The sequence below is a fragment of the Apium graveolens genome, chromosome 6, assembly GCF_009905375.1.
Source record: "Apium graveolens cultivar Ventura chromosome 6, ASM990537v1, whole genome shotgun sequence".
Lineage (NCBI taxonomy): Eukaryota > Viridiplantae > Streptophyta > Magnoliopsida > Apiales > Apiaceae > Apium > Apium graveolens.
This window is the reverse complement of record NC_133652.1, coordinates 231,871,863-231,890,661: the sequence shown is the minus strand read 5'-3', so window position 1 is coordinate 231,890,661 and position 18,799 is coordinate 231,871,863. Positions and strand designations below refer to the sequence as shown.

At 38.0% G+C, this 18,799-nt stretch overlaps 1 protein-coding gene across 1 annotated transcript; it reads left to right on the top strand.

Moving 5' to 3' along the window:
- The first annotated feature begins 8,461 nt into the window (after nt 1-8,461).
- LOC141665778 (uncharacterized) lies at nt 8,462-8,803 on the top strand. Its single transcript, XM_074471759.1, has one exon. It carries the CDS (start codon nt 8,462-8,464, stop codon nt 8,801-8,803), a length of 342 nt encoding a protein of 113 aa, XP_074327860.1.
- The last annotated feature ends 9,996 nt before the right edge of the window (nt 8,804-18,799 follow it).

Below are 18,799 nucleotides of genomic sequence, written 5' to 3'. Positions count from 1 at the left end.
AAGCAAGTGATTGAATTAGATAGGCTTGACACGAGATCCATGCCTTGTATTTAATCGGGTCATTGTAGGGTAGAAGGAGTTTATTGTACGGTAACTATTCACTGAATAGGTTCTTGTTATTTTAAGCAGTGAATTCATATTATCCGGATAGTCGCGATATGCTGAGAAGTATCCCTCACGATGTAGAATAAATGTGATTAATTAATTAATCATATTTAATAAATTAGAGAATTTATATAAATAATGATAAAATAGTTTTATTATTATTTATTTCTACTACCGGCTTAATATTGAACCTACAGGGTCACACCATAAAAAGAGAATGATTTAATGGTGGAGGAATTAATTAATAATGGCTAATAATTATTTATTTGTGAAATAAATAATTAATTGGCAAATTTAATAATTGATTAAATGAGATTTAATTGATTATAAATTAATTAAGAAAAGTTCTTAATATTATTAATTAAGGATTTAATTTTTGGAAATTAAATCAAGAGAGAGAATTATTTCTAAAGTGTTTAGAAAAAGGATTAATAATTAAAAGGTGTTTTAATTATTAATGAGAATAATAAATGGGATAATAATAATATTTATGGGAAAATTTCAGCTGAAAATTTTGCCTATAAATATACTATTATAGACCCTATTTTTATAAGAACCCAAAAACCCAAAAGTTTTTAGAAAACCAAATTCTCTCCACCTCCTCCTCCTCCTTTGCGTCGTTTTCTTGGTGGATACCGATGGAGTGCTTCACGTTTGAGGAGCAGCTGCTAAGGATCTCCGAACGTTGCTTTTGGATCGCATATTAAAGGTTAGTAATCGATCCTTACATTTTTACCACGATTTATATGCTTTTATTTGGATTTTATATGTGTAAAAGTGTTTTACCATGCCTCCGCTGCGATTAAAATCCATCAATTGGCCTACGATGAAAGAAGATGCGGCGAATTTTGTCAGAGCATGCGATCGCTGCCAACGCTTTGCAAACTACTCATATATGCCAGCGACGCTCTTAACATCTATGGTAAGCCCTTGGCCATTTGCCATGTGGGGAATAGATCTTATTGGCGAGCTCCCCAAGGCTAAAGGGGATGTTAAGTATGCGGTAGTCGCGGTTGTATCAGCAACGTGCCGCGAGGTATTATAACAAGAAGGTAAAGGGACAACTGCTGAAGGTGGGAGATTTGGTGCTTAGGAAGGTGATGCCCAACATGAAGAACCCCCAACATGGAGTGTTTGGAGCTAATTGGGAAGGACCATATAAGATAAAGGCCATCTTGTGGAAAGGGACTTATCACCTTGAGGATATGGAAGGGAAGCTGGTTCCGCGAGCGTGGAACGCGGAATATCTCCGAAAGTATTATCAGTAAGGCACGGCTTTGGCCCCTTACGTACCTCTTTTATTATATACTTAGGGCTGTGCCCAGATTATAGACTGGAGTTAAAATAAATTCCTCCTAGCCTAGGGGGGTAGTGCATGTACTACTTACCTTAGAACTAGTTGAAGGATCATTTTTTCGAATAAATTCCCCACAGAGCATAGTAGCCGTGGGACTGGTGCACCTTTGACACCAGAGCGCATTATTAATAAAAACTTTGAAAATTCTCCAAAGGGCTGTTTATTTGTTGATTTACATAGTTGTATGATACGTCCTAATCACAGGACGTGCCCTGAGTGGTAATTCTATACAGATGTTAATGGAAACAGTAACTGTTGAAAGGAACAACAAAATCAAGGTAGAAATGGAACTAAGGCGCATACTATTTCCAAGGACGCGCCCAAGTTATCTTGGTTGATGCTCCTTCAGTTTTATGTTTCTTTGATTACGACAAAAACATAACTAAAAGGTAAGACACATCCTTACTAAGGACGCGTCCAATCTGAGGGATTAAGTATATCTCTAAAATAAAGGGTAGACGTGTCAAGATAGTAGGACGCGCCCCTCATGCTTTATGCTTTTTTCTAAAAAGTAAAAGTGTAGCATAATATCATGCTATCCTATCTAGATGATCCAAGGACGCACCCAATTAAAGAGGACGCACCCTTGAAGGACATCTACTTAATAGATGATGGTACAAATACAACAAGATTCCAAAGGCGACGCGTCCTAATAGTAGGACGCGCCCAAATATATGACATAACAAAATAATCAAGTGGGTAAAAGTTTGCATGATTAAGGCAGAAAAAGCTTCATAAAATGTGCAGGAAAATGAAGTTCAAAAGTAATCATTATAATTTGCAAGGCTTCAAGGGGCCCGCACCCTTAGAATAGTTCAGGTAAAAACTCCATAAATAAATATAGGATGCATCCTAAGCAGGAGGCGCGTCCTGAGGCTTGTCTTGGTTGTCTGCAGGAGGAGGTTGAGTCTGAAGCGGAGAAGGAGCAGGGGACGCGTCCTCTTCCTCCAAGCCCAGAAAAATCCTTTTGCTCTTAATAGAATCTGTAGCCCTGACTCTTAACTCATTTACCCATGTCTGGGTGTCTGCATCAAACTTAGAAAAAATGTATGCTGGGTCATTTTCTACGAACCCAGAACACCATTCTTCAAAACCGGCTGCAAAAACAGTTTGGTACACTAACTTCCTCTCCTCTTTCCAGCCATGCAGCCTGTCATCATTCTAAGTATCAAGCTCCAGCTGCATTGTGGAATTCAGAGAGATTACATTCTCCATAGCCTTCTCCATTGAGGTGACATTGCCTTCCAGCACTACTTTCTTACCCTCAAGACGCGTCCTGTCCTCCTGCAGGCGCTTGATCTCAGCATCCTTTTCTTGGGCAAGCAAATTAATGTACTTTTACAGAGATTTTATCTTGTCTTCAGCTTGGCTCTTTGCAGTGTCAGTGGCAGCTAGACGCGCCATGAGTCTAGCAGCCATGTTGGCACTTTGTCTGGCGTGCAAATGAAGTTCAGCTGCAGCTCTCACCATGGCCTCTTCTGTTTGTTCCTCGGTCCTGAATGTCCAGCCTCGGACTTCATCTTCAGTAAAGTGGCCACCTGAGGGCATGCCCAGATATCAGAGAACAAAAGATTGATCATCTGGCAGTGTCTTTTGGCGCTTTTTGGGCGCGTCCTCCTTCTCAGGGATGTCCAGCACAGTGGTGTCAATTATTTTTGGTGGAGGGGAAGGAGTCACAACAGGAGTGGGGGTCTTAACCTTTGGATCAGGCTTTGCAGGGGCCTGTTTCTTGGTTCTCAGCTTCTTGGAAGCTCCAATAGAAAATCCTTTTGGGAGAGAAGCCATATCTGTGACATGAACATGAAAAAACATTAGTTGAATAAGGTAGACGCGTCCTTATAGTAGGACGCGTCGCAAACATAATTTAAAGATTGTCAATGCGCAAATGTCAAATAGAATGCATATAAAGACATGTAAATGCATGAAGATGTGTCAAGAAAAATGAATGCAAAGATATGAAAAATGCATAATGTGTGACTATGACGTGTCCTAAAGATACGACGCGTCCTATTGACTATAATGAGGATTATGAGGAAAATATGAGTGACATGCTAACAATGTCAGTCACAACTTAGGACGCGCCACAAACATAATTTAAAGATTGTCAATGCGCAAATGTCAAATAGAATGCATATAAAGACATGTAAATGCATGAAGATATGTCAAGAAAAATGAATGCAAAGATATGAAAAATGCATAATGTGTGACTATGACGTGTCCTAAAGATACGACGCGTCCTATTGACTATAATGAGGATTGTGAGGAAAACATGAGTGACATGCTAACAATGTCAGTCACAACTATTACGGGAAGACGCGCCCTGAAATTAAGGCGCGCCCAAAACAAAGACATATATGCAGGAAATACCCGTAAATCAGATTAAGTTTCACGTGTAAAAGGAAAGACAAATATACGCGAGACGCGTCAAAGAAAGATGACGTGTCCTACGAATGTCGGTGAGTTGGTACTTTTAAAAATGAGAAGCTAATTCTATAGCTTTGGACGCGTCCAAAAAGTATGACGCATCCTCTCTCATATATACTTACCTTGTTCTAAGTCAAATTGCTTACTAATGTCAATCTCGATTACTTCCGCGACACTAAGGCCCTGAGAACAAGTTCGCCATTATGAAATTCACGGAACTTGCAGACAAAGCCAACCCGGGCAGATAACGCACCCACCAATTTGAGGTTGTCTTCTGTGATCATGTCTTTGAGGTTGAAGTGTTTCTCTGCATACTGGAGTACTTTATCTTCTCTCTTCTTTCTTTTTGCTGTTAATTCCTTTTGAACTCTCTTGTCTAAAGATAAAAAAATGAGGACTTGTTAAAGAAAAAGGGAAATTTGGAAAAAAAAGGACGCGTCCAGAATAAAGGATGCATCAAGCCTATGAGGATATGTTTTGGAAATCACTTACTTGGTTCTAAGTTGAAGCGAACTCGGGTTCTCTTGACGTCATAGACATAGAAGAAAGGTTCCTTCCAATCCCTCTCGTGGCTGATCTTGCCTTCATTGAATGCCTTGTTGTTCAGCCACTTGTTGACTATAAAGAAGTGGTAGCCAGGGATTGATTTTCCGATGCTGTAAAAGAAGCTGAATTCCTTCATGGAGGGCGCACCCAGTCCAAGATTGTGGTACATCATGTACAGAGCCCATGCTAGCTTGTATGAGTTTGGAGACAACTGAACCGAGGTAACATCATACCACTTCAAAATCTTTTTGATGTGTGGGTGCAAGGGCGCGCCCACGCCTAGAGAAATCAGTTTTGGTGTGAGCACCATTCTAGGGATCCTTTGATTCCCAATATTGAAAATGTGTGGCCTCATTTTACGAAGAGGGCGCGCCCAGATTCCCTCCTTGTCGTAGTATTTCATGTGCCACTGAATTTCCAAGTTAGTTGCAGTGGAGTCAAGGGCAACACAAGCTAGCTTGCTTTCTTTTTTCCTTCGGGCATTTTTCTCTGCCTCAGTTAGAGCACCAAGTTTTGTCCAGTCACAATCCACTTCAACATTTGAGGGTTCCCAGTGTTCGAGCGGTGGATCAGATTTTTGAGAAGACACAGAATACTTTTCGGGATCAGGAATCCTCTTTTCAAACTCACTTATGCTGAGAGGAGACACGTCCTGAGAAGGAGCCACGTCCTGTGAAGAAGCTGCGTCCTGAGAAGCTGACACGTCTTGAGTAGGGGACGCGTCTTCATCTGAAGTAATCATGCGTAGAGGCAGTTGGCTGGTGGTGGGTACAATTTCATCATCTGTCCAATCTTCGATAGCAGCTCTAGCATTGAGAATTGGAGTTTTTTTTCGTTTGAATCCTTTATTTTTCATTCTACAGCTTATGGGGACGTGATCCATAGAATCGGAACTTAAATCAGACATTATAGAAGGCTTTGATTTGAGAGATTCAAAAACGCGTCTTTCCGCTTTAAGGAAGGAACTCGCATGTGAAATTCAGGGAAATCGGGTTTGAAAGAGATCAAGTGTGGGGAGTAAATCCCAAGGCGTTTGTTGAGAACTTTGAATGGATGGAAAGGTGACGAAGAAGATGCGTCCTCCAGCTGCAAAAGAAGGAAGAAAAACTTGAGGATGCGTCCATATAAAAAAAGGGGGAGGGAGAAAGATATTGGAAACGTACGAGGACGCTTCCTAAGAATCTATCGCAGGAGACGTACTATGATGACGCATCCTAGTAAGGCATTGCCTCTATGTGACCTTTGGTTAAAATTACTTAAACACATGTCTTAAGCGAGACGCGCCCTTTAAGGATGATGTGTCCTAAACTAGCAGAATACGTGGGAATTCTAATCGGTTATAAGCAATTTGGGGGAAGTTCTCTAAAAACTTAAAAACATGTAATTAGAGAATTAAAAGAGATAAATATAATGTTTCTACATATACATACACATATATATACAAAAGGGAATGAAGAAAAGTCGAGGTAGAAACGAAGAATACAAAAGATGATTTACGTACCTCGTAAGTTGAGGGTTGGATTGACCTAGAGAAATCGAGAAATGGCTAGATGAATCGTCAAAGTTTTGAACTTGAAGTTTAAAGGCGGCGATAATGGCAGTTTTCTGAGAGAGAAAAGGGTAGAAATGATGATGGGAGTTCCCTTTTAGGGTATTTATAGAAGAAGGGATAGCTGACATGGAGGACAGCTATATGCCACAAGTATAAACTGAAGGCAAGAGGCATCCTCAATAATTGACGCGTCCTGTGTTTGTGAGCCAAATTTCGTTGCTTGAATTTAAGGATAAAAATTCCAATTTTGTTTTTAACTGCAAATGGAATTTGGGGGTAGTTGTTATACCCAAAATTTAGCATTGGATTGACTCGGGTCAAATGCGGATTAAGTACAGTCAAAACCGGTATTGCATTTTAAAAGGTAAGGACGCGTCCAGGCATAGAGGACGCGCCTACATTTGAGAAGATGTTTTATGGCCTGGTGATGGCGAAGCTTGGGAGTGCATAATTAGGGAAGGACGCGCCCAAGCGTTGTAGACGCGTCCATCATGGTGAAAAGTATCAGGCAATTATGGTCTAGTGGCAATGGAAGCTGGAGGACGCGCCTGTCTTCCTTAGGACGCGTTCTGTGTAGTGGAATGCTGTGCACAGCGGTTTCTGAGGAGACAATACAGGCTTCATAAAGGTGAGGACGTGCCCAGGGTCTTAGGACGCGTCCCGTGCTTGGTCTATGTATTCTCAATGGTGATTTCATGGCAAAGCTTGCATGAAGAGATTATTTTTACTAATGTATTTGTTGCAGGTACTCTTTGAAGAATTCCCTTCTTGAGACGGTCAAGGAGGGGGATGTCCGTAAAAAGCTTGAAGGCCTCCAGGGGTATGCCTGATGATTGAAGGCCTCCTCCTGTATTCAACGGGTGTCCTCGTTGGGGATGCAGGGTTAATATTGGTGTGTGCTTTGGGAACTCTGTTTTTGTATCCAACGGGTGTCCTCGTTGGAGAACTTTGGAGTCATCCTGCACTTTGCACCCAAGAGATTGGGATCACCTGTCCTGTTATCTGGTGGGTTATCCTCATTCGGGGGACAGGGATGCGTCCGATACTTGGGGTGAACCGTGGCTATACCTGCGTCCGTAAATCAAGGGAAATAGCTGTAGCGGGGTGTTATCCTTGCGTAGGGAGATGCACTATACGTGAAGTCCTGTGATTACGGAAGAGCCTTGGGCCTTCGCGGTTGGGCCTTATAGTTGGACATGCCTAAAGCTAGCGGAAGACGGACTTTGGATGGGCTTCTACCGGGCCTAGGAATAAGAAGTCTAAGCCCATTAGATTTCTTGTTCCACAAGAACTACGTCAGGCTTGATCCCTATATAAAGGTTACGTAGGCACATTGAGGGGGTAAGAAGTTGAGAGCTGATAAGAGAGCCACCACTTACCCTGATCAATCTCAGCCTAAAACAACCACAAACCACCACTCACCGCTTGATTTTTCAGCGAAGAACCACTGTCATAGATCTTAATTCCGGCGAGAAACCTCAATCTTTGTTGTTACCAGATTCCTCCGTCAACAAACCCCATGAAATGCTTTTAACTTTATACTTGAAGCTTTTCTTGGCCAACCATTGAGGTTTTATAGTAATTAAGAATAAATGGTGCATAGGGCATATTAGAAAAAAGATTTTAGGGGTGCACAACATAATATATTATTGGTCTCTCCCCTCCCTCTATCCTATATTTGAGCATGTGTACCCACAAAATCTATTGATTCATCAGTTCATGAATTTAATTGATGGAGTTTATTATTATTCACGATAAATTAATTGATTTTGTTAATTTTTATGCACCCGTAAAACTCCATCAATTCATTGATTACTATTCATCAAATAAATAATTTAAATTTATATCATAAAATTAAGTTCATCTCTATTATTTAATGGTCCCACAAATTATATCGAATAATAGATTGCAATTTAATTTTAGATTTTTATAAGGTTGTGGATAAATTAAAAATTTAGATAAGATTTTCGTTGAATTACGTAATGACACGTGTCTTGATCTAAATTTGTAGATAGAAAAATTATCCATAAATAATAACATGATCTTCTGTGTATAGTATCTCAAAATCATTATAATTTTTTGTTGAAATGAATGCATTGAAAAGATTATTGAATCAGAGGCAACAACACAGTCAAGAAGAGTCTGAAATCATGAATACCATGTCACCGAAGTGGAAATAGTGATAGACTTCATCGACACTATAGATGAACCACAAGGACGCGTCACATGGCCCGACAAATCTCCCAATCATCATAGACAAAGGCTATCAAGGGGAAAATATTTCATGGAAGATTACTTCGTTGATCGTCCTATTTCATTGAAGACTTCCGTCGAAGGTATAGAATGCGCCCCCATGTTTTTAATTGCGTCATGACAACTCTTTGCACTTAAGATTCCTACTGGCATCAAAAAGCAGATGCGGTTGGATTATTGGGGTTGCTACCCCAACAAAAAATGAATGCTGCATCGCATTATGAATGCTAGCTTATGGTGCAGCAGCTGATCAATGTGCCGAAATATGTAGAATGGGAGAATCAACTATACTTCAGTGCATGAAAAAGTTTTGTCAGCAAGTGGAAGGACTCTTTGGTAAAGAGTACCTTCGTGCTCCAACACCTGCAGATATTTCTAGAGATCGTCGCTTCCTATGGGTGTGGCACGCTTTTTTCGTTGTCCCCGGAGCTCAAAATGATATTAACGTTCTAGGACAATATCCCATATTTGATAAAGTTATCGCAGGAGATAGCCCAACGGTGGTGTTTCACGTCAACGACAAAAGATACAATAATGATTATTATCTTGTTGATGGGATATCCTAGGTATTCAACATTTGTAAAAATCACTATCAAATCCTCCCACTCAAGCACATAAATTATTTGCTAAGAAACAGGAAGCATATCGCAAAGATGTAAAGAGGTGTTTTGGTATCTTGCAATCTCGATGTGCAATTATTCGCCACGGTGCTCGGATGCATAAGCGTTCCATACTTAAAAGTATCATGATCACTTGCATCATATTGCATAACATGATAGTTGAGGATGAATTTGTGGAAGATGAATTTGTCGAGTCAGTAGAAGAAAATCTAATGAATCTATTAGCATCACGGGTTTATGACGAGCCGGTAGATTGTAATAGAGTTAGAATTGCTTTTGCACCAGTACAAAGAGATGGAAGAAATCAACATGTATTTTGGGATCGTATTGAAAATTTGGAATCAGTTTATGTCCATATAATGCTCCATAATGATTTGGTAGAGCATAATTGGGCACTAGAAGCCAATGAATACTGAAGATGTCATATTATTATCTCTTCAAATGTACCACTTGACAATTTGAAAGCAAGAAGTACGATTTAAATAAATTTCTTTTATTGAATTAAAAATCATTTGACATAATTAAATTAAAAAACATAATACATAGTTGGATGAAAAAGCAAAGTACATAGTTGGATGGAAAAATAGTAAACGTAGATAAATCTAATCATAATAATTATCGTCAAAGTGAGGAACATAAGCACCATTACTAGTAGTCTCATTTACTTGTTCCATGATCTCAACTTTCTTTCTTTTAAACCACTTCTTCATATTCAGAGTCATTTGGCTAGTATCCATTGTCATAATCTTTGTTTGATCCCTTAATTCTTCAATAGCAATTCCTTTTGTCAATCTTGCTTCTTTTCATTCTTCTAGAGCATCAAGTCTTGCTTGTCTTGCTTCCTTTGGTTTTTCAAGTTCTAATATCTCCCTCGATATTTGAAGGGTTTTCTCGTCTCTTTTGATGTTGGCCTCCACAAGCTGTTTTGGTTACATTGCATATTATTGAAAATAGCTATAGACATCTCATCATTTTTTGTCATACCTTATTTTCCTTTCTTTTTGGCTTGTTTTGACGCCTTCACGCCAATGGGTCTAACCGGACTAGAAGGACCTTCAGTTTATCGATTAGACTCCGGAGTCGTGAAACCTTCTTCATCAACGAAATCATCACTATTCAAATTAATTGGTAATTCCATTTGTGTTGAAAAGTTTTGTTGAAATGGAGGAGAAGTGGTGGGCACGTCTACAAATTGAGGATGTGCTGCAATTGCTTCATAACAATCCCATTTGTCAAATGTTTTATTCATGTCCTTGAAACATAATTGTAATAACCCCAATTTTTTTGGAAATTTTTGAAACCCTTATGAATAGTGTTTTGCTGAATGAGAAAACTTTTCATGCCACACTATGTAGGGGTTCTGTTATTGATCTTCTGCGATATTATTAGTACTCTATGTGGTATATAAGTGTATGTAAAGATCGTCAGAATCCAATTCCGAACACTTTGATTTTTCCCGGAAATCCACTAGATACGGAAATAATTAAGTATAAGGTAACAGGAAAAAAATGATTTAAATTAAAGGATTATAAGAGAGGATCATAAAAGGATTATAATGTATTGAGAAAGGTTAAGGAAACCCAAGTAATAAGATCCCGGGTATGATCCCTCAAACGATAAACGAAAATGAAAGTTAAGCGAACCGTATAACAGATCAGTGGTCATTAGGCAAACAATTAGGAAGTTAATCAAAGAGATTAGAGGGGATGATGTCATCCAACCAATGAGAAGAGGACAAAGAGGGGAGGATGACATCATATGATGACATAAGCATGACATAGGGAGGAAGGAGATGTGGTTGGTTTATAACCACACAAAGTCAAGGTTAGAAAGGTAATTACCCAAAAACAAATCAAAAACAACCAACCAAAGAATCAAATCAAAGCAAAAACACAAAAATCTCTCTTTCTTCCAAGCTTGCTCTCGGCTTTTCTTCTTTTTCAAAGAAGAAATTTCCAAAAATCAAGTTCCATGCATTGTTAAATCACAAGGTAATTATCTAAGGTTCCTTGTACATAGATATGGATATCCTATAAGTTTAAGCTCCTAATTCCTTCACAATCTCTTCCAATAAATCAAGGAAGAAGATGGTGAATAGTAACCTTCAAGAAATAACTTTAGTTTTCTTGAATTTTTATGAAAGTTTAAGGTTATACAAGCAAGGATCAAGGTTCTTCAGGCATTCAAAGCTCTTGTGTTGTGTTAAGAAGCTTCAAGGAAGGTATAATATCTTAACCAAGCTTTGTTATTGAATTTTAAGAGCATAATATGAGTATTCTAGTTCATGAGAGGCTTGATGGTTGTGTATGTAGAGATTAGTTGGTTTTGGGATGTTTTTGGAGTTGTAAATCTTGGTTGTTGATTAATGAACTTAAGTGTAGTTTAAATTCATGATAAAGAATAGTATAAATTGTTAATGTTGAGTTGTTGGGGCTGTTATGATAAATTATGGGTGGAGTTTTGATTGGGTTGTGATTTTGGGTTGATTGTGAGATGATTTGGAGTTGTTTAAAATTGGGTAATCGCGTAAACATAGCCGTCGTAATGCCCGATTTACCATAGACTGTTTTTGTTCTTAAGATCAGAACCCTTGAACTCACTGCTAGATTTTTACCATTGCCATTTTTAGAAAGTTCATGCTACGAGCTTCGTTTTGATATGTAGTTCGTTTGATTCCGATGTACGGTTTAGGAGAAACGACCGTTTTAAGTAACGGCGTTTCGCGACCGAACCATTACCCCTCGCCTTACTTTGAAACCTTGGTTAAAGACCTTAAAGGACTAATTGTAGTATGAAACAATTATGTTAAGTGGATTAGGCAGTTGGTAAGGCACTCGCGAAAGAATCGCTTTAAAACTCGTAATGGGTAATTCATTAAAAATGGTGGAGCCGAGGGTACTCGAGCGACTTAAGTAAATCGTTAAGCACGAAAGCGAACGTTAGGACTCTAAATGGTTTAAGTCTAGTTTCTTAAGCGACCGGGGTTTAATTCCGACTTATGTTGTTGTTCATAGGTTATCGGACCCACTCTAAGCTTAAGTCTATCCGGGAGCACTCAGGCAAGTTTTCTATCCGTTATACTGTTGTTGTGATGTATACACTGGTATATGCATTATCTTGTAATAGATGCATGATGGTTATATTAGCAAATTCTTGCGATATATTGTAGCATATGATATGGTACATATGCATGCCTGTTTCGTATTTTTGCCATATATATCTGTTGGTTCAGTTGATAATACCTATGCTAGAGAATAGCGGTAATTTGCATATACCCTTAGTATAGGGACCCAAATGTGAAAATATTTTCTAAAATCGGGAGTCGAGGATCCCGAGTAGATTTTATATATATATATATATATTTATATATATATGGTTATAGTTTTCACAACTATTAATCGAATAAGGGTTATTCAATAACTTTATATTATTTATTGAATATTATTTCGAATATTCATTCGAGGGCTTATGACTCCTTTTATTTTATTAATTGAATATTATTTGGATATTAATTTGAGGATGTATGACTCCTTTATTTTATTTAATAAATATTATTTATAATATTCATTCGAGGTATCATGACTCCGCTTATTACTGAAATATATTCTTTATTTTATTAAAGAATAAGGTGTCAATAATCAAACTTATTTTCGATTATTCAAATAAAGATAGTACTTTCATATAAGTATATCTTTGGTTATTTAATATCCATTTCAAGTATAAGTTTTAAAACTTCTACTTCGATTTTTTTTATAAAGATTATTCTTTATGGAAATATTATTTAAATAATAATATTCAGATATTTTCTAATATATCGGGACTGATTTATTTTAATAAATCAGCAGTACTCCAAATATTCTTAAAAATGTTTTCGAGTCTTCAAAATGATTTTTAAAGTTAGAGTGGACCCCAAAACTCATTTTTTTATATTTAAGATCTTCCTTTCAAAGGGGATTTAAATACTCGCTCAAAACCTGGGGGATCCAGCTCTGTGGTGCATTTTACATTCGCAACGTGGTTGCTGTTTTGAGAAAAAAAATGAATTGATTACTTACCCAACGTTCGGGAAGTAAGCCCATCTAATTGAGTCGACATAAGCGACAGCCCGGGGTACGGTCTATCAAAGTGTAAGTGGCTGGGTGGCAGTCCATCAATGCGTAAGAGGCCGGGTGGCGGTCCAGTACAAGGTCCTTATGTGGCCAGGGTGATGACCGGTGGGGGATTCATCCATCTACTAGTAGAAAAGGTTACTTATTGGTATCTTTCCCTGATCAGCAAGATATCAGGTTTATGCCAAAATTTCTTTTCTTTCCAAATTCATTGGATATTGCAACTCTGTTCATACTTTACATGACAGAGGTTTTCAGGAAATGTATGAGAGATATATATAGGTGTATATATATATATCGGGACTTAATGAAGTATCTCGTAACTTTATTTCATTCAATAATATTTCAAAGATTGAATCTATTCAAGTATTATCTTGTAGTCTCATCTATGTGATGAACTTTTGAACTAATTATAACTTGAACGGTGGTAGTTCAAGTAGTATTTGGAAAAGATGTAAGTATATTGGAGTATCTTGTAACTTCATCTTTTAAACTTATATCTAGTAAATGATTATCTTATGCATGACAAAGATTTTCAGAAAAACGTTGAGACAAGGTTAGATATATGAGATCACCTTGCAACGATATTTTTATACAGTTATAAACTAGAACTCTGTGTATATTATGCATGGAAGAGGACTTCCAAGATTTTGAAAAGTATATATATATATATATATTGAATATTTTGCGACTTCATCGCATTAAGATATCAACTTGGTTCATTTCTTCTTAACCAAGACTTTCTTGAGTACTATGAGAATGCTCATATATTGTAAGTTATTATAAATATTATTTTGGTGGGCTTGCCGCTCACCCTTGCTTTCTTCTTTCATCACACAACATCAGATAGGCAAGATGAACAGGACCAAACTCCCAGTTCGCGAGCGGATAGGAAATGTTCCGCAGTTTCCTATAGGCGTTGATGTCGCTGTAGCTGAGGTAGGAACTACCAATAGGCTAGGCTTTCAACTTTTGATGTATCATATTATGTATATTTATGAATTGTAATAATAGCAAAGAAAATGTAAATTTATTCAGAAAACCTTTTAAGGTGTATTGGCAGATAATTGTGGAATAAAATGACTTGTGATTATTTTTGATGTTCATCTCTGAGACTATAACGTGTGGTGTGTGTATTTATTGTGAGGTCACAGTACAGAGTAGTTGATTAATTATTAAGATTGGGTGTTATTAAGGGAAATGGAACTCGTGACAACCCGGATCCCCGACCTCGGATTTGGGGGTGTTACAGAAGTGGTATCAGAGCTAAGCGTTATAAACCTCAGAGATGATGTGACGTTAAGATAATAAGTTCACAAAGATAATAAGAACTCTTGCCAAGTTCATAGTCGGGCTACCTAACGTAGTACTGACAGTTAAAACCCTTATGGGAACCCTTATAAATATCGTGATAGAAGCGTAGTTCATTATCATATATGGTAGCGGGACTCCGAACCCTGAGGTTGAGGAGCAACAACCCGATGATGTTTTATTAGTTATTGGAGATCAGATTGTGGATCCAATGGAACACCCTAATGAGGGACCGGATGATGTTCATATTGAGAATGTAGCGGTTGAGGATGTTGTCCTAGAAGGGACAGTTGCTGAGGAGGATCCCATGGAGGATCCTGACAAGAATGAATAAAGGACCACTGATGAATTGATGACCATGGTTAGGTCGACTACCAGAGGTAGGATTGGTCGATCACTATCGGAGGTTCGTTCAAGTTTGTAAAGATAGTAGCCCCCTTTAACGTGGCTTACTCGTAAGACTGAGAAGTTTGAATAGATAGAGAAATGCGAGAACAGCTTTCAAGAACTGAAGCAAAGGTTGGTGACGGCCCCTATGCTGGCATTGCCGGATGGAAAAGGAGATTTTGTGAAGTATAGTGACGCTTCGCACAAGGGCTTAGGGTGCGTGCTTATGCAGCATGGTAAGGTAATCGCGTACGCGTCAAGACAATTAAGGGAATATAAAATTCGATATCCCCGCCCATGAGCTTAGGCTCGTGGCAATAGTTTTACCCTAAAGATTAGAGGCACTACTTGTATGGAGAGAAGTGCGGGATTTACACAAACCATAGGAGCTCTAGTACATTTTTACGTGGAAAGAGCTCAACATACGCCAGAGGAGGTGGTTAGAGCTAATCAAGAATTATGATTGGGAGATTCTTTATCATTCGGGGAAAGCCAATATGGTGGCTGATGCCCTTAGTAAAAAGGAGAGACTAAAGATGATAATGTCTTTTGGAGAGTTTATAAGAGATTTTGAAAAAAATGGAAATAGAAGTGAAGGTAACTGGAGCCGGTACCGAAAAGCTATTGGAGATCGCTATGCGGTCTGAATTATTGGAAAATTTATTATTGTGCCAAGAAAAAGTGATGAATGAAGGAAGAGAGCCAACAATTAGAATAAAAGATTAATACTGAGAAAGATGATAAGGGAATAATGAGGTATTCCTACAGGATTTGGGTTCCAAATGTTCAAGAGCTTAAAGATGAGATCCTAGATGAAAGCTAGTTTGAGGAATAAGATTTAGAGCAAAACCTGAACGTGATAGTCAGGGAGGTCGCCATCAAGATAGAATGAACCGATAACATAATGAAGTGGAGAATGAGGATTTAAAATGTATAAAATAACCCCAAGTATGGGAGAAGGATGAAACATTTCATACTAAGGAAACAGAAAGTCGAGTAAGGAAAGGAGACCCGAGACGGTACTCCTATACGGCAATTTATGGACCTGTCTAGACAGAACTTAAACTATTATCCCCAACCACCACCCTGAGGAAACAATGCGGTGAGAAATTCTTTCAAGACCTTTAAGTTGCTAAGCTCTCAGAGTTCCAAGGAACAAGCTGACCCAGTCGAGGCAAGAGCCTGGCTAAAGGAAATACAGGAATCATTTGAGATTCTAAATGATTGACGAATCACAAAAGAGTGTTTTTGTCACTTACCCTCCTAAGAGAGAGACCACCCGCTGGTGAAAGGCCAAGGAAGGCACGGAGCAAGAGATTATAATAAACTGATTAAAGTTCAGTCAATTCTTCCCAAGGTTATGGGGACAGTGTAGAAGCTTTAGAGCCAGAACAAAGGCAGTAGAGTATGATGAATTATGAATCTAAGTTGTAAAACTTGTCAAGATTCGTTCTGAGGGCACGAATCCAGAATGACGGGATGTTTGAAATCAATGCTTATGTTGTGTTGGTTCATGAAATAATGATAAGAGAAAGGAAAATAAAAAGAAACTGAAGTGGAAAGGAATATAAAGGCAATAGAGTTTGAGGAATGATAAGGGAGTTGGGTATGAGGAAACCCTAAAGACTCGTACCAATAGAAATAGAAAAGTATGTAATCGTCAGGATGAGGGTGATTCACCATGAGTTAAAATTGATGGTTGAAGGCATAAGAGATACATATATTTTATCTCCTGTAAGTTGGGAGGATTCGAGGAAACCTTGAGATAGTTCGAAGGATAAATAATGAGACGCGGATAAACTGAGGAGACAAGAAAGTAAGAAAGTAGGAAAATTGGATGAAGGAAGTGACCTTCAATAATGTGAAATGTAAGACCGGTGGCTCGATACCCAAAAAGGGAGACGCCAGGTATGAGAGTTATCCCAACATTGAGATGACTGTTGGGATAAACAACAAAAGTAAATAAGGAATTATTAAGAAGAAGTTCACGTTGAACACGACCAATATCTTCCAGAACATCCTTGTTATCATTACCAAATTAGGCAAAAAAAGCGGATAACCGTTGTTATCTTTTGGAGGCCATATTGATTGACCTCATTTTGAATACAAATGTTATTATGAAATTAGGCATATACTACCGAGGTGGGAATGATTGAATAAGACACCCTTATCAGGGATATATGACTTGATTATCCATGGAAGGATGCATGTACCTTTTTAAAGGTGGAATTAAGGATAGAACATCGGTAACTTAAAATGAATCCTAGGGGAATGCATAAAGGTTGGCATTTCACCCTTAATAGGGACAGTATGAGTTTTGACAGTATGATTTGGAAAGGGTTAAGGTAACAACAACCTTTAAGAATCAGTGGAGAAATTTTTCAGAAGTATATAGACAATGGTTTTAGTATTAGTAAATGGTATTTTGATATGCCCTATATCTAGGGAATACAGGAGGAATGATTGAAGGATAACCTTAGAGGTTTTACAAGGAGAAAGGTAATATTCAAAAATTCTCAAGAATAGAAATGTTGATAAAGGGAATATGACGTAATTATAATGATGCCAAGTGGGGCACGTGTTAAACCACGAGAAAGTATGGATCGAACCAGTAAAGGTCGAAATTGTTCAGGGCAATTAGAGCCTAAGATAAAAGATGTTCTAAGTATGATTGAGAGTCAGTCGTGACAGTGATTAACCTCTAAAGATTGAGGCAATAACTTATGGAAAAATGGTGATTTGTTTTTACTCATCAGATATTAAAGAAAAGCATTTTCACATAAGCAGTGATTGAAATGAGGTAGAAAATTTATTTGCAGGTGGTTAAAATGACATTGACTGTAAGGAAATTTTACTATCAGGAAAGGCCAAAGAGGTGGCCGACACTTTAAGTGTAAGAGGACAATTACAGGCGCTCATGCCAGAGGAATACAGTGATAATGGTTGAAGCCGTAAAGGTTGTATTATGGTTTGAAAGATTGACATTCCTTCTGATGACTGTGCAATACCCAACCGTAATAGTAGTTTGGTAAAGGTTTAATTCGTGTAATTGCCATGAGCGGGCTATCTATCTCAGAAGATACTATCTTGAGATAAGCCAGGACCATGTTTCCAAAAAGGACTAGATGAACCTTTGAGTTAAGTCTTCTATTGAAGGCATATGATTAAGAATTGTATTAACCTGCTATCGTTGCTTTGATTGAAACTCTTCTGCAATTTTATTTGCTTCATGTCATGAATGTACATCAGGATCTGGAGTGTTCTTCATGAATTATGATTGGTGGTTATGTTAACTCCTTAGAAGTATTCTATACGACATGTATGGACTCCGTATGGTTAGATATTAAGATTTCATGGAAAGTGACTGATGACAGTAGGTCAGTGGTGGACCATAGTAAGGCAGCAATGATTCTGCGAGTAATGAGCTGATTACAACCGTGAGAGCTGTATTGGAATGGATGTTGAGATTGAGTACCACTAATCGGGTCGTGGTAGTGTATAAGTTATCATTGAATAGACTAATTAAGTAGATTATTTACCTATTGAATATTTATTCCTCCTTATCAATAGAGGGTCGTATGACTATATGAGGAAGGTTGCGGTGCAAGCATAGAATTCTAGTAACGATGATGTCTAGAATGAGATCCCAGGTTCGATTTTCAATATCGAGGGAGTTTCAAAGGTGATTGTGTATAAGCTCGAGGAAGAGCATGGGTCCATAGAAGGATGGACAGAATAGCGAAAATATTTAGGCATGAGAAATACGATGCTATAATACTTGATGTTGATATAAATATATATATGTTTTGTTCTCCTATGACAGACCTCTATAGTTCAGAGGTAGATTCCAAGCCAGATATTTTATGGCAATAAATTTTTTTACGTATATACAATTCTCTTCAGTTCGTTCTTTTCTCTTCTTTTTATTTCATATAAACTGAGAAGAACAACCCTTCCAGAAGGGGAGGTATTGCCGAATGACTATCTATCTGTGTGATAGAAGCCTAGTAGGATACCATCTATTGTTTAATTGCTTGTCAAGTACTAAAGGCTGGCCACCTTCTGTACTAACTATGCGATATAACAAGTGTTCATAATTATAGTGATCTCTCAACAAATTCCTTTACTTCTATAT